Source organism: Lepidochelys olivacea (genome assembly GCF_965140295.1).
Source record: "Lepidochelys olivacea isolate rLepOli2 genome assembly, chromosome: 14".
NCBI classification, from domain to species: domain Eukaryota; kingdom Metazoa; phylum Chordata; order Testudines; family Cheloniidae; genus Lepidochelys; species Lepidochelys olivacea.
This window is the reverse complement of record NC_140424.1, coordinates 38932090-38949166: the sequence shown is the minus strand read 5'-3', so window position 1 is coordinate 38949166 and position 17077 is coordinate 38932090. Positions and strand designations below refer to the sequence as shown.

General features: G+C 49.8%; 1 protein-coding gene across 1 annotated transcript; it reads left to right on the top strand.

The window, feature by feature from the left end:
* Positions 1–686: 686 nt before the first annotated feature.
* On the top strand, positions 687–15662 carry LOC311530814 (uncharacterized protein). The gene is made up of 5 exons (XM_084647756.1): positions 687–930; positions 10638–10725; positions 12191–12317; positions 12924–13037; positions 13368–15662. Exons 2-5 carry the CDS (start codon positions 10702–10704, stop codon positions 15356–15358), a joined length of 2256 nt encoding a protein of 751 aa, XP_084503882.1. The 5' UTR covers positions 687–930; positions 10638–10701; the 3' UTR covers positions 15359–15662.
* The last annotated feature ends 1415 nt before the right edge of the window (positions 15663–17077 follow it).

The window sequence follows — 17077 nt, the reverse complement described above, 5'->3', positions numbered from 1 at the left end:
GATGATTTTGGTGACAATCGGAAAACAATGAGGGGGAAACAGGTGACAAGCCTGAGTGGGCAGAGCACCAGTCCCTGACCCAGAACAACAGGAGCTTCGCTGCCGACATCCCGGTGCCCGATGGGGAGCTGCAGTCAGTGCCCACACGGGGAGCCAGCCAGGACATGGGCAGAGGGGATCCCTGAGAGGGGGAAGACAGGAGGGGAGTTTAAATAGAGCCCAGGGGTGGGTTCATCCGGACCTACAGGTAACCAGAGGAACCCAGGGGCAAAGCTCTGACAGCTCCATGACCCGAGCCAGGGGAGCAGAGCAGGTCGCCAGTGAGCCTGGTGTGGAGAGACGAGACCAGCTCTGACCACCTGCTCCCTGTGCCAGTCTGTTACCAGAGCGGATCACACACAGAGTGTCCCCGGCTCCGTCACCCCTGGATCCTCTGGAACAACCTGGAGTCTCCCTAGAAACCCCCCTTCTCCCCCGCCCCGGGCTCTGCTCGTCTCCTTTCTGTCCCCCCCGTGATCCTGTGGCTTCGAGGCAGGACGCCTGCATAGGGCTGGGAGAAGCTGCAGGAGCCCTGGGGAAGTGGGGCCCCCAGGGGGCAGGATCTGGGGCAGGCGGCTGCAGCGCGGTGGGTTGATCGCTAGGACCCAGGAGCGGCTGGGGGGCGGCTCTGGGGGGAGGATCGCGGGGCTCAGGCCCGGCCGCAGGAAGTGACTCGCAGCCGCTGCGGGGACTCTGGCTCCCGGCGAGATCCCCGCGCCCCGGCGGCTGGTGCTGGGAGCCCGGAGCCCGGGCTGCAGCCGGGAGAGGGGAACCTCCAGCCGGGCCCTGCCCGCTGCTCCCCGGGAGCCTCTCCCAGGGCAGAGCCCCCAGCCCGGCCAGGGCCCCTTCCCGGCCCGGCCCCTGCCCCGGGGGGCCCCGCTCGGAGGGAAGGTAAGAGAGACCCGCCCCCCCCCGGCACCCCCGGGCTGCAGGGGGCGGGTTTGGCCCCGGGCTGCTCCCCGCGGAGCCGGCTGCGATTCCCTGCCCCGGGCCCGGGAAAGCTGCCGCAGCCCCCGGCGTGCGCGGGGCGGGGGGAGCCCGGCCGGGCCGCGCTGGGGCAACACGTGGGGGCAGCCGGGAGGGGTCTGGAGAATCCTCGACTCTCCGGGTTGTCGGGAGCTCCGGAGGGCATCTAGTCCAACCCCCTGCTCAAAGCAGGCCCGATCCCCAACTAAACCATCCCCGCCAGGGCTTTGTGGGGTGTCGATAAGGGGAATTGAAGGGGGGGGGCAGGGATGTGTGAGGGGGCAGGAGGCGGGTTGGGGCCGCACTTCTCAAGGGGCCATGCTGGGGGGGGGGCACTTCTGAAGGGAGGGCACTCCCCCCCCCCCCCTTGGGGCGGCAAAAAGCTAGAGCCGGCCCTGGTGCAGGGCGAGTCCAGGGCAACTCGTTCATCAGGTGTTGCCACCAGAAGACTCCGGCTCTTGCTAAGCCGGAGGAGGAGGCTGGTGTGTGTCTCTCTGCTCAGGATACAGCTCTGGAGTTTGAGCTGCCTGGATCAGAAGCTGCCTCCTGCATTTTGACCTAGGAACCCAAACTGAGAAGCTGCTGCTTATCCAGCAGAGGAGCGACCTTTGTTAAAGCCCCCTCAGTGCCCATCTCGGGTGGGGACTTTCTCCGGGGCCTGGGACCAGCCCCGGGGCAGCCCCAGGCTCTGCTGACACCAGCCCCTGAGCCGGAGCCTGCAGGTGAGGGGAGAGACCTGGGGCAAAGTGCTGGGGTAGGTATAGTATGAGAAACTGCTCCCTGTAGGAATTTGCTACATGTAGCAGACAAGTCCTACTTTGCTAAAAACTGCTAGCTGACTTAGCTAATTTCACACTGTAGGGTGTGAGAAACTGCTATCTGTAGAAATTTGCTACTAACCTTTCCTGTCTTCAGGGACAGAGGTAGCAAATTGTTAACAGTAGCAGTTACTCATACCTAAGAACATCGTTCTTATGGGCTGACTTGTCGAAATTTGCTAAAACTTGACAGTGGCAAGGGATGGAAGCATAAAGTCATCGGCTTCCAAACGACCCTGCCTGGTGTACAGATGTATCAATTACCTCTTAATAGAGGATTGTAAAAAATAGGGAGGTCATTGAAACACCACTCATTTTGCAGCGTCACTTACTGTGCTAACAATGTAGCATCCTGATATTGATATTTCCGTGCAACTGTGGGTTGGATTCATCGTAGTGGGACGCGGGACACATGGAGGATAATTTAAACTCTGGGCTGGTGCGATCTCTGACCGTGACCATTCATCAGCTCAGCGGGCAGGCCCAGGCAGCAATGCCCTTGTCCTGGTGCCTTGACTGAGAAAGGTTCTGATCCAAGGGAGGGTAGATTCCCGCCAGCTCCTAGGGTAATGTCTCACTGGCGATGAAAGGGCTTATTCAGACAGAGATTTTGAAATCTGTAGGATAAAGATGAGCCAGAGGGGTTTGTCTTCATGCAGGTGTATTTTAGTCTCTGGGGGCTGGGTAGAAAGGAGAGAGAAGTATGTTGGATTTCCTGTTTCCCTTACTGAGGACAATCTATGCTCCCCTGACATTTTTCCTGGCAGAAACAATTCCTATCTATTTGTTACAGGGTCAAAATATGGCTGCCGTCACACAGAGCCATTAGTGGTGGTGGAGGTGAGAAGGGGGCCAAGAAGTCCTTTCCCTCCCCAAACACTCCCGTGCATGTGGAAGCCGCAATGTTGCTGCTGCCGAAATACCCTGATGGCAAACGGGTGGGGGCAGAAGGCACTGCCAGCTGTCCTGAGCAGCCCAGAGGAGCCATGCACTCTGTGGAGTGTATGCTGCTACACCTATTCTGTACTGGTGAGGGCAACCCTCACTCCCCAGTGCTCCTGGTGGCCCCAGGGCCTCGCCCCGCCTACCACCATTGCTCAAAGATGTATCACCTTCTCCTCCTCTGGAGGGGGAGACCGATGACGGGTGAGATTGTTAGGGTGAAGGTGGGCTGTATGGCACCATAGTAAAAACTGAAAAATGTTTCACAACCATTTTATTAGATTTAGCTTGTTTTTTAAATCATCACACAAATTAAAGTTTGCTATACAAGCTGTCAAGGTTCCTTCCCCACTCTGAACTCTAGGGTACAGATGTGGGGACCTGCATGAAAGACCCCCTAAGCTTATTCTTACCAGCTTAGGTTAAAAACTTCCCCAAGCTACAAACTTTGCCTTGTCCTTGAACCATATGCTGCCACCACCAAGTGTGTTAAACAAAGAACAGGGAAAGAAAAGGAGTACTAGTGGCACCTTTGAGACTAACCAATTTATTTGAGCATAAGTTTTTGTGAGCTACAGCTCACTTCATCGGATGCATTCAGTGGAAAATACTGTGGGGAGATTTATATACACACAGAACATGAAAAAATGGGTGTTATCATACACACTGTAAGGAGAGTGATCACTTAAGATGAGCTATTACCAGCAGGAGAACGGGGGGGTGGGGGAGTGGGGGGTGAAGAAAACCTTTTGTAGTGATAATCAAGGTGGGCCATTCCCAGCAGTTAACAGGAACGTCCGAGGAGCGCGGAGGGGGAGGGGGAGGGGTTATGGGCCAAGTGATGCTGCTTTTCTACAATTTCAGCCCGTGCACGTCGGCGGAAGCACTCTATGTAGAAGTCCAGTCTGTTTCGACCTTCAGGAGGAGTCCATCTAGAATCCTTCTTTTTGTAGTGTTGGTAGGAAGGTCTCTGTGGATTAGTATATTGTTCAGAGGTGTGTTGGAAATATTCCTTGAGTCGGAGACGTCGAAAATAGGATTCTAGGTCACCACAGAACTGTATCATGTTCTTGGGGGTGGAGGGGCAGAAGGAGAGGCCCCGAGATAGGACAGATTCTTCTGCTGGGCTAAGAGTATAGTTGGATAGATTAACAATATTGCTGGGTGGGTTAAGGGAACCATTGCTGTGGCCTCTTGTGGCATGTAGTAGTTTAGAGAGTTTAGTGTCCTTTTTCTTTTGTAGAGAAGCAAAGTGTGTGTTGTAAATGGCTTGTCTAGTTTTTGTAAAGTCCAGCCAGGAGGAAGTTTGTGTGGAAGGTTGTTTTTTTATGAGAGTATCCAGTTTTGAGAGCTCATTCTTAATCTTTCCCTGTTTGCTGTAGAGGATGTTGGTCAGGTGGTTCCGCGGTTTCTTTGAGAGCGTGTGGCACAGGCTGTCAGCATAGTCTGTGTGGTATGTAGATTGTAATGGACTTTTTACCTTCAGTCCTTTTGGTACGATGTCCATCTGTTTGCATTTGGAAAGGAAGATGATGTCTGTCTGTATCTGTACGAGTTTTTTCATGAAGTTGATAGATTTCCACCCCATACGGCTAAATGCAGTGCCTTGCATAATGGCAGGTTTCAGAGTAGCAGCCGTGTTAGTCTGTATTCGCAAAAAGAAAAGGAGGACTTGTGGCACCTTAGAGACTAACCAATTTATTTGAGCAAAAGCAGCATTGCTTGCCCCATAACCTCAGCCGTGCAGAACACAACGCCATCCACAGCCTCAGAAACAACTCTGCCATCATAATCAAAAAGGCTGACAAAGGAGGTGCTGTCGTCATCATGAATAGGTCAGCATATGAACGAGAGGCTGCTAGACAAATCTCTGACACCACATTCTACAGGCCATTACCCTCTGACCCCACTGAGGATTACCAAAAGAAACTACACCATCTGCTCAAGAAACTCCCTGAAAAAGCACAGGAACAAATCCGCACACACACACACCCCTAGAACCCCGACCTGGGGCATTCTATCTGCTACCCATCCTGGACGCTCCATCATCTCAGGCTTTGGCACCCTGACAGCAGGATTGTCTGGCTATGTAGACTCCCTCCTCAGGCCCTACGCTACCAGCACTCCCAGCTATCTTCGAGACACCACTGACTTCCTGAGGAAACTACAATCCATCGGTGATCTTCCTGAAAACACCATCCTGGCCACGATGGATGTAGAAGCCCTCTACACCAACATTCCACACAAAGATGGACTACAAACCATCAGGAACAGTATCCCCGATACTATCACGGCAAACCTGGTGGCTGAACTTTGTGACTTTGTCCTCACCCATCACTATTTCACATTTGGGGACAATGTATACCTTCAAATCAGCGGCACTGCTATGGGTACCCGCATGGCCCCACAGTATGCCAACATTTTTGTTGCTGACTTAGAACGACGCTTCCTCAGCTCTCGTCCCCTAATGCCCGTACTGTACTTGCGCTACATTGATGACATCTTCATCATCTGGACCCATGGAAAAGAAGCCCTTGAGGAATTCCACCAGGATTTCAACAATTTCCATCCCACCATCAACCGCAGCCTGGACCAGTCCACACAAGAGATCCACTTCCTGGACACTATGGTGCTAATAAGCGATGGTCACATAAACACCACCCTATACCGGAAACCTACTGATCGCTATTCCTACCTACATGCCTCCAGCTTTCACCCAGACCACACAACATGATCCATTGTCTACAACCAAGCTCTACAATACAACCACATTTGCTCAAACCCCTCAGACAGAGACAAACACCTACAAGATCTCTATCAAGCATTCTTACAACTACAATACCTGCTGAAGTGAAGAAACAAATTGACAGAGCCAGAAGAGTACCCAGAAGTCACCTACTACAGGACAGGCCCAGCAAAGATAATAACAGAACACCACTAGCCATCATCTTCAGCCCCCAACTAAAACCTCTCCAACGCATCATCAAGGATCTACAACCTATCCTGAAGGACGCCCCATCACTCTCACAAATCTTGGGAGACAGGCCAGTCCTTGCCTACAGACAGCCCCCCAACCTGAAGCAAATACTCACCAGCAACCACACAACAGAACCACTAACCCAAGAACCTATCCTTGCAACAAAGCCCGTTCCCAGCTGTGTCCACATATCTATTCAGGGGACACTATCACAGGGCCTAATCACATCAGCCACACTATCAGAGACTCGTTCACCTGCACATCTACCAATGTGATATGTGCCATCATGTGCCAGCAATGCCCCTCTGCCTTGTACATTGGTCTCTACGTAAAAGAATAAATGGACACAAATTAGATGTCAAGAATTATAACATTCATAAACCAGTCGGAGAATACTTCAATCTCTCTGGTCACTCGATCTGAGACCTAAAGGTCGCAATATTGAAACAAAAAGACTTCAAAAACAGACTCCAACGAGAGACTACTGAATTGGAATTAATTTGCAACCTGGATACAATTAATTTAGGCTTGAGTAGAGACTAGGAATGGATGTGTCTTTACACAAAGTAAAACTATTTCCCCATGTTTATCACCCCCCCCCCCCCGCTCCTCGGACGTTCCTGTTAACTGCTGGAAATGGCCCACCTTGATTATCACTACAAAAGGTTTTCTTCACCTCCCAACCCCCCGCTCTCCTGCTGGTAATAGCTCATCTTAAGTGATCACTCTCCTTACAATGTGTATGATAACACCCATTTTTTCATGTTCTGTGTGTATATAAATCTCCTCACTGTATTTTCCACTGAATGCATCCGATGAAGTGAGCTGTAGCTCACAAAAGCTTATGCTCAAATAAATTGGTTAGTCTCTAAGGTGCCACTAGTACTCCTTTTCTTTTTGCGAATACAGGCTAAGACGGCTGCTACTCTGAAACAGGGAAAGAGCCCACTTGGAGATGTCTTCCCCTACTATATCCCCCCCAAGCCCTACACCCCCTTTCCTGGGGAAGGCTTGATAAAAATCCTCACCAATTGTACAGGTGAACACAGACTCAAACCCTTGGATTTTAAGAACAATGAAAAATCAATCAGGTTCTTAAAAGAAGAATTTTAATATAAAGAAAAGGTAAAAGAATCACCTCTGTAATATCAGGATGGTAAATACCTTACCGGGTAATCAGATTCTAACATAGAGAATCCCTCTAGACAAAACCTTAAGTTACAAAAAGACACAAAAACAGGAATATCCATTCCATCCAGCACAGCTTATTTTACCAGCCATTAAACAAAAGGAAATCTAACGCATTTCTAGCTAGATTACTTACTGACTAACAGAAGTTCAGAGACTGCTTTCCTGATCTGTTCCTGGCAAAAGCATCACACAGACAGAGAGAGCCTTTGTTTCTCTCCCCCTCCAGCTTTGAAAGTATCTTGTCTCCTCATTGGTCATTTTGGTCAGGTGCCAGCAAGGTTATCTTAGCTTCTTAACCCTTTACAGGTGAAAGAGTTTTGCCTCTGGCCAGGAAGGATTTTATAGCACTGTATACAGAAAGGTGGTTACCCTTCCCTTTACTTTTGTGACACAAGCCTACTATGAAGCACTATATCTACATCCTTCTTGTTTTCTTGTTGTAATTTTGCAAACTCTGTTAATGAACTTCTCGAATGCAGGGCATTCATTTTTGGAGGCTTCTCATCTGTCAGATCCTTCCTTCCTTCAAGATATGCTCATGCTCAGGCAGAAGCCGACTTCTTTCAGAACACACAATTCTATTCAATGAGGAACGAGAACACTCAGCTGTAGCTGTTGTGAATGAGAGTAGGAAGAGGTGAATTCCTACTCCTTTCATCCCAGGAAACACAGCACAAAAATTGGGTCAAACCATTCGTGATGATGATGATGAAGTTGAAATCAAATCTTCATTTGTTCATCATGTGATATTCCACTCTGTGTTCAAATTCTCTATTCTGTCCTGATCACATGGCAGCCCCATTGCTGGGAGTGCCTCACTCCACTCAACTGTTGTTGTTTTGTAAGACAGGCATCTGAAAAAGCTACATAGAGGTTGATAGAATCCAAAAGTTGTTGTTGTAGAGATGTAAGAATCAAGTCAATGTACTTTACTTTTCAGCTGGACAGTGCACTTAACATTGGCCCCCAGTTTGTAGCATGTGGTATCTCTTGCTTAAAGAGAAAGTGTGATGTGACAGCCATGTTTGTTCGCATAAACTGTGGTGTGTCTCCAGCATTCTTAACACCTCACTAAGTTCTTCTCAAATTGGCTTTGGCAATGACTGGCTTCTGAGGCTTTCTGCATGTCGATGCAGTCCAAAGGATTGGTGTTTTGCAGCCTTTTCACATAGTTTGTCAGCATTGGCTTTGCTGGTCAGTCTGGCAAACCAAGCTCCTCCACTTTTACTCTATAAATCCATGGAACGCTCACATCTTGAATACTGTGTGCAGTGCTGGTCGCCCCATCGCAAAAAAGATACACTGGCCTTGGAAAAGGTACAGAGAGGGTAACTAAAATGATGAAGGGTGTGGAACAGCTTCCATAGGAGGAGAGATTAAAAAGACTGGGACTTTTCAGCCTGAAAAAGAGAGGACTAAGAGGGGATATGATAGAGGTCTATAAAATCTTGACTGGTGTGGAGAAAGTGAATAAGCTCCCTCACGTAACCAAGAACAAGGGGTCACCCAATGACATTAATAGGCAGCAGGTTTAAAACAAACATGAGGAAGGACTTCTTCACACAACGCACAGTCAACCTCTGGAACTGTTTGCCGGGGTGGGGGGTGTGAAGGCCAAAACTAGAATTGGATTCAAAAGAGACCGAGATCAGTTCATGGATGATGTGTCCATCAATGGCTATTAGCCAGGATGGGCAGGGATGCAAAACCATGCTCTGAGAGCCTTTTGTTTTCCAGAAACTGGGAGTGGACGGCAGGGGATGGTCACTCAATAATTGCCTGTTCTGTTCATTCCCTGTGAAGCCTCTGGCCTTGGCCACTGTCGGAAGACCAAGTACTGGGCTAGATGGACCCTTGGTCTGACCCAGTCTGGCCGTTCTTATGCAAAAATTAATTATAATATGATAAAAATGTTTAGTACAGAAACTCCCGACACCAGCCAAAATTGATCACTTGGGCACCGCAGCTCTGTCTGCTGGATACCTCGGCAGAGTAGGTGAGTTCATGTAAATACAGTCTGGTCCTGAAGCCTTCCCCCTACCCCTGGCTCATCACTCGCTGTCAGAGGAGAACTCATTCACACCTTGTTTACAAATCATCATTTTAAATTATAAGGTTAGCCAACATTGCCAAAACCAATGTGCCGACGTTGTCAGAAAAAACAACGGCTGTGTGAGGAAGCCAGTCTTTGTTCAGACTTTTCAAACCTATTATACTTTCAGGTACAATTATTTTATCATACACTGTATGTGTATTTTAAAGTGCGTATTAATGTTTCAATTTCGATTGCAATTTCCAACCAATGACTAAATTGGCAACACTGCAGGTAACTAGTTGATCACTGCGGGGCGGGGAAAGGATGGGGCGGGGAGGGGGAGGGAAGTCCCTGTTTCACTGAATTAAGTCTCCTGCAGCACCTTAGTAGGTTACATCAGACAGAGAGGAGCTCCAGTGGCTAGTCATTGGGATGCCTTTAAGAACCCAGCCCTGGGAAACCCATGCTGACAGGAGCTGTCTGTGAGAGGAGAAATAAAAAAGACCCTCTCCCCCTCCCCCCCCATACACCCTATTTTTGGAAACACTGGTGTCTCAGTCCACCGGGGTAACTCATACCCCATCTGCCCCTGCCTCTGCCAGGGTTTTACCTTCTGGCAGCGCCTTACCCCTGGGCTTAACCCCAGCTCCTTCCCCCACATCCCTGATTTTGCCCTTCAGCCCCTATCCTAACCCTGCTTCCAGCTGCTTGACCCCCCTGACCAATGAATTTTTGCCCCCTGCTCAGAATCTGGCCAACACCTCCCTCCTCCGATTTGCCCCCTTTCCTTCTTTTTAACTCCTGTAAAAACAGTCTGCAGAATCTTATGGGTAATAAGGGCAGGGTGAAGGGCAGTGACTTCAGCAGATGTTACTGAGCGTGCTCAGTTCAGTCAGCATGCTCAGTGCACCCTAAGTAGCAAATTCCTACAGGGAGCAGTTTCTGCTCCTCCACATGGCAGAAAAGTGACTCTGCACAAAGGGCCCCTTTCAGGGACCTGCTGGCGAGTTTGAAGTACAGGAGGGAGGGGCTCCCCGTGTGTCTGTGAGTCCCAGAGCTGCTGTCCTCATGGATACTGCTAGGGTTCAAACCCCTGTTAGCAGTGTCAGTGGCTGATCTCCCGAAGGAGAGCAAAGGCCCACGTCAATGGAGCAGTCACCAGTTCTCCAGGGAGAGGGAAGATGATAAAAAGGGAGAGTGGAGAGACTGGAAGGAGCAGCAGGAAGAGAAGTTCCCAGACCTACCCAGATCCATTCCCTACATTATCCCGGCCAGACTGACTCTCCTGGGCACAAGGAGAGGAGCTGAGAGAGGAAAAGCCAGTTGCTGACTGCCTGGAATCACTGCACTGCTTGTAGAGTGGGGGGACAGGCGCTGCCTTTGGGGATAGTGTCAGAGGGAATCCCCAAAAGTGGCTTCTCTGATTCTGCTCTTTTTCCAGCATTTGGCTCAGAGACACTGTTACAGGGAGAGTTTCAAAGTGTCCCGGTGGGTTCAGTTCTCCTGGGAGGGGGCTGGCCTGGGTGGTAATAACCTAACTGGGTTTCTTCCCAGCATGGCAAAGTCCAGAGCATCAGACTCTAGGGAAAGAGCCTGGGGGGGGATCGGGGTGCGAAATGGACTCAAGCCCCTTCTGAAACCTTCCCCATCGCCCCTCTCACCCTGACAGGCTGAGGAATCACGTCCAGATTTCGCTCCAGATCAACCCATCTTCCAGGAGAAAGGGAAGGGAAATGGCTGTGATGGAGCCAGCTCAGGTAGGAGATTTTAAGGGAGCTGCTAGGGGGGAGGGGGTCAAAGGGAGAGGCAGGGAGGAAACAGGGTGTGATACACCTGCTGTTAGGGGGCTTATACCTTCACCCACTTACTTCCCTGGTCCTTCTCGCATGAACAGAGAGCAACAATACCCGAAGTCCAAAGGTGCAAACAATTTGATGTTTATTGGGGTGAACTTCCAGCAAGCATGATTCCAGTTTCCTTCCTTAGTGTCACCCTTCCCAGCTCTGACACCACAGAGCCTTACCTGTGTCCCTGTTCCCATTCCTTCCCTTAGCTAAACATGATTCCAGTTTCCCCAAACCCATTCCCTGTTCCCATTTCCCCCCACCCCACTCACTTCCTGATTGACTGCAGACTAGATAGTAAAACTTGAGTTCTGCTTAGCTATACCTTAACCAATCATTTTCCTGAAATTTAACTAACCAATCCTAACATATTGTAACATGATTATGTAACCAATTATATCCCACGACCTTAATTAGTTTACACCCAGCAAAATTAATTTTACAGCAGACAGAAACAATCACAGAACCAGACAGAGACCATCCAAATAAACAATAGCAAAGTGGGAACTATAATGACAAAACAATACAGAAGTGAGGATTTCCCATCCCAGCTATTGATAAGTGGGTTCTTGCCAGACAGGATGCTATCAAACTAAGTTTCCTTTTACATTTTCTAGGCACTTCCCTTTCTCTGGAGGCGATAGGCATTATCAGGACAGGATTGTATTCCTAACAGCCCAATAGCACCTTATTTCAATGTGACTAGGTTGGAATGTGAGGAGGTGACCGGTGGCTTCCCGGTTTATGGCTGCCTCTGCTGCTTAGCCAAAGGCCTTAGTCTAAGCACAGGGCCTCAGACTGTCACAGTAAGAGAAGGCCCTTACACCCGCAGACAGTGATTTTGATTCTTTCTTTTACATCTCTAGAACTAGCCAAGTGATAAGAATACACCTAAATTCTTAGAGTATCGGCCTTTACAGCCAGGCCTGCATCTCTACATCCTCACACCTGCTGCTTTTCTGAATAGGCCCATTGGCAGCAGGGGAACTTTCCTCATTTATGAAACAGGAAACAGGGCTTGGAACATTTTCCAGACTCCCAGTGCTGGAGCCTGACCCCACTGGCCAGAGGCTGCTGTGAAATACGAAGGGAAGCTGTCGGGATTCCTGTCCCTGTCCCCGGCTCAGAGCTCTGCTTTCCGTATCTGCCTGTGGCTGGCAGGCATGTGGGAAATGAGAAGACCCTGCCCTGCTCTGTGTGCTGGGGGGACAAGGAGCTCTCACCTTCTCCCACCCCCTGAAGCCACATGGCTGCTGCAGGGTGGGAGAGGGATTCTGCTTCTCTGGCCCTCCCAGAGCTTTTTTTTCTTCCTTTCCCGTGACTAGTGGGATTGTGGCTGGAGCAGCAGGTGCTGAGTGGGGGACTCTTGTTGTTCCAGATGCCGGTGACCTTCGAGGAGGTGGCTGTGTATTTCACCCAGGGGCAGGGGGCTCTCCTGGATCCCAGTCAGAGAGCCCTCTACAGGGACGTCATGCAGGATAACTACGAGACGGTGACCTCACTGGGTAAGCGATTCCCGTTCCCTCGGTTATTAGAAAGTGTAGGGCCTGCATTTCTGACTCTGGTTACGTTCTTCCCTGGTCAGTTAGATTGGAGGAGAATTTGTCCCATAGTCCACAGTTGCGGCGAGAGAGACTTGCATCTCTGTACCCTCTCCAATGGGACCACAGTGTCAAAACCTAATGGACATGCGAAACCATTCCCACCCACCTCCAGCTTTCAGTGGGGCAGAACTCATGAAGTGTCCTGTCTATTATTTCTCATTCACACACAGCATCTCTGTTCATCTCCCTCCTTGGGTCTAGCTCTCGCCATGGGGAGGGCTCTGGGCTCTGCAGGTTTAGAAGGAGGCAGGGGTTTAACTCTAGAGCTGTGTGTTTGTCAGCAAGGCCCGCAGAATGCACAGATCCTGCAAACTCCTAGTGAGGGTGTGACAATTCCCCTCACCTCCCCAGATGTCTGCCTCTCCCAAGGGGGCTCAGTGACCATGTTCCTGTCCCCTTGGATTCCACGTTCCCCCAGCACAGCACCGGGACATGGAATGCCCTTTGTGACAGACTCTCTCAATTCTCCATGCACCCTGATCTGGTCTGATTTCATCCCCTGCACAGGGTTTCCCATTCCCAAACCTGAGCTGATCGCCCAGCTGGAACGAGGGGAAGAGTTGTGGGTCCCGGATCTCCAGGCCTGTGAGGAAAGAGAGATCCCGAGAGGCACCCGCACAGGTGAGGACTGACACAGAAACCATGTGGTGAGTGAAGGAAAAAGTTGAGAATCCCAAATGTGAGTGGTGTGAGTAAGCGCCCTCTGTTCTTCCTCATCTCAGCCAGGGCAGGACCGTAGTCAGCAGATATCGCTCACGCCATTCCACCCACCCTGTGAGCTGCTGGAGCTTCCTTCCCAACTTTCCTTCCCTGTGAGTGTTTGGGTGGAATGTAGAGTCAAAATGCAATTGCTGATTCTTCACAACTTTAATGTGTTGGGTTTTCCCTGTGTGCTATTCCTCTTTCTCCCCAGCACGATGACTCCTGTCTGGATTGTCTCTCTCCCAGCAGGTGCTAAGAGAGTGAGTGAGAGTGAAGATGGGAATCATCATGAGGACGTTCCTGGGGAAGTTGATGGATCTGTTATATGTGGTGGAGGACACAAGGATCCCACAGCCCAGCAGAGAAATCCCAATGAAGAGAAACCATACCAGTGCCTCGAATATGGGAAAGGATTCATTCTGAGCTCACACCTTGTGACACATCAGACAATCCACACTGGAGAAAAACCCCTTCAATGCTTGGACCGTGGCGAAAGCTTCATTAATCGCTCAGACCTGAATAATCATGGGAGAAGCCACACAGGCGAGAAACCCTCTCAGTGCCTCCAGTGCTGGATATCTTTCTACTCGAAGTCAGCACTAATTAAACATCAGAGAACCCACACAGGAGAGAGACCCCATAAGTGCTTAGACTGTGGGAAAAGTTTCACACAGAAATCAGGCCTTCTTACACATCAGAGAATCCACACAGGAGAGAGACCCCATAAGTGCTTAGACTGTGGGAAAAGTTTCACACAGAAATCAGGCCTTCTTACACATCGGAGAATCCACACAGGAGAGAGACCCCATAAGTGCTTAGACTGTGGGAAAAGTTTCACACAGAAATCAGGCCTTCTTACACATCAGAGAATCCACACAGGAGAGAGACCCCATAAGTGCTTAGACTGTGGGAAAAGTTTCACACAGAAAACAGGCCTTGTTACACATCAGAGAACCCACACAGGAGAGAGCCCCCATAAGTGCTTGGACTGTGGGAAAAGTTTCACACAGAAATCAGGCCTTGTTACACATCAGAGAATCCACACAGGAGAGAGACCCCATAAGTGCTTGGACTGTGGAAAAAGTTTCACAGAGAAATCAGGCCTTGTTAAACATGGGAGAATCCACACAGGAGAGAGACCCCATAAGTGCTTGTACTGTGGGAAAAGTTTCATTCAGAGATCTTCCCTTGTTTCACATCAGGCAGTCCACACAGGAGAGAGACCCCATAAGTGCTTGGACTGTGGGAAAAGTTTCATACAGAGATCTGCCCTTGTTTCACATCAGGCAACCCACACAGGAGAGGTTCCCTATAAATGCTTAGTCTGTGGGAAAAGTTTCACATGGAGATCTGCCCTTGTTTCACATCTGAGAACCCACACAGGAGAGAAACCCCATAAGTGCTTGGACTGTGGGAAAAGTTTCATACAGAGAGCTGCCCTTGTTTCACATCAGGCAATCCACACAGGAGAGAGACCTTATAAATGCCTCTGCTGCGGAAATGGTTTCCTTTGGAAGTCAGCCCTTATAAGACATCAGAGAATCCACACAGGTGAGAGACCCCATAAGTGCTTAGACTGTGGGAAAAGTTTCACACACAAATCAGGCCTTGTTATACATCAGAAAATCCACACAGGAGAGAGACCCCATAAGTGCTCGGACTGTGGGAAAAGTTTCAAGGATAAATCAGGCCTTTTTAAACATCGGAGAATCCACACAGGAGGGAGACCCCATAAGTGCTTAGACTGTGGGAAAAGTTTCATATGGAGGTCAGGCCTCCTTAAACATCAGAGAAACCACACGGGAGAGAGACCCCATAAGTGCTTGGACTGTGGGAAAAGTTTCACATTGGGATCAGACCTTATAAGACATCAGAGAATCCACACGGGGGAGAGACCCTATAAGTGCTTAGACTGTGGCCAAAGTTTCATATGGAGGTCAGGCCTCTTTAAACATCGGAGAATCCACACGGGAGAGAGACCCCATAAGTGCTTGGACTGTGGCAAAAGTTTCACATTGAGATCAGACCTTATAAGACATCAGAGAATCCACACAGGAGAGAGACCCTATAAGTGCTTGGACTGTGGCAAAAGTTTCATATTGAGATCAGCCCTCATTAATCATTGGAGAATCCACACAGGAGAGAGACCCTATAAGTGCTTGGACTGTGGGAAAAGTTTCACACAGAAATCAAACCTCAATAAACATTGGAGAATCCACACAGCATTTAAACTTCCGTGACCCATGGCCAGAAAGGGTGAAGCATCTTGCAGGCTAATTGATCTAGATTCAACCTTTAGAGACATGCTTCTAAGTGTGTAAATGGTATTTAGGGCCATTGCATGTTCTATAGGCTTGAGCTTTGAAATGTAAACTTGTATTCCTAAAGAATTGGAAGATGGTAACCGTAGTAGTCTCTGTTTACCTATGTCTTGTTAGAGGTTAACAATGTAATCAGACAGTTCCTCTCTAGGGCTGTATTCTGTTAACTTGGAGATCAAAAGGAAATATTAACATTTAGATAAAATTTAGGTGTAATAATGTCCCTGTCTGCATGTCTCTTTAAAGTTTGTGGTAAACAGTCCATGAACTGCTTAATGGATAATCACCTTCTGTTAATCCCTGTAGTTAATTGTCAGTGATATTTAGGAAATACAAGGTTATTTCAAAAGCCTATTTTTCACCCCAGGACTGCGTGCCAGCGAGAGGCTGCAAAAATCTATATAAAAACTCTTGGGACCTGATCCTTTTCTCTCAGATCTTCTTAGTTTGAGTTTGAGTGGTAAGACTGAGATCTCCAGTCCCATCTGGACTGCCCTGATAGTGAACTGCCCTGATTTTGACATTAGACTAGAACAGGGGTGGGCAAACTTTTTGGTCTGAGGGCCACATTGGGGTGTCAAACTGTATCGAGGGCTGGGTAGGGAAGGCTGTGCCCCCCAAACAGCCTGGCCCCTGCCCCCTATCTGCCCCTTCCCGCTTCCGCCCCCTGACTGGCAGCCTCAGAACCCCCGACCTATCCACCCCACCCTGCTCCTTGTCCCCTGACCACCTCGTCCCAGGACCCCTGCCCCAAACCACCCTCCCCCGGACCCCACCCCCTATGCAACCCCCCTGTCCCCTGACTCCCCCCCGAGCCCTAACCACAACTGCACCCCCTGACAGGCCTCCCAGGACCCCCCCCATCCAACCTCCCCCCCCCCCCCGCTCACTGTCCCTGGACTGCCCCGAATCCTATCCACACCCCCACCCCCTGACAGGCCCCCTGGGACTCCCATGCCTATCCAACCCCCCCTGTTCCTCGACCCCTGACCACCCCACCCCAGAACCTCTGCCCCATCCAACCGTTCCCTGTCCCCTGACCGCCTCCCCCCACCACGTCTGTTGCCGCCACCGTCACTCCCTTACCATGGCGCTCAAAGCGGCAGGAGCTCGCTGCCCGCGGGGCGCGCTGCAGCTGTGGGGGAGGGGGGCAGCAGGGGAGGGGCCGGAGGCTACTTCCCCGGCCAGGAGCTTGGGGGCCTGGCAGGATGGTCCCGCAGGCCATAGTTTGCTCACATCTGGACAAGAACCTGATGAAATGATTCGAAAAAGGACCCTTCAATTCTAAAGCATCATCCCTGCAGTGAAACTGCCCTAAGGACTCTATTCATGTCTGTGTGTATAATGATCAAGACTCTCTCTTTTCTTCTTTTAATAAGAGTTACTTTAGTTAATAAGAATTGGCTGTAAGCATGTATTTGGGTAAGAACTGAAGTATTCCTTAACTTCTTGGGTAATGTATCCGATCCTTTGGGGTTGGCTGAACTTTTTAGATGATGAACAAGATTTTCAGTAATCCGCATTATATTTAACTGGGCTGTCTGGGCAGGAGCCCAAGGCTGGGTGTCTTTAATGCAGGGGTAGTCAATAGGCAGACATGGGCCAAATCTAGACAACCAGGTGCTTTCGAATGGAACC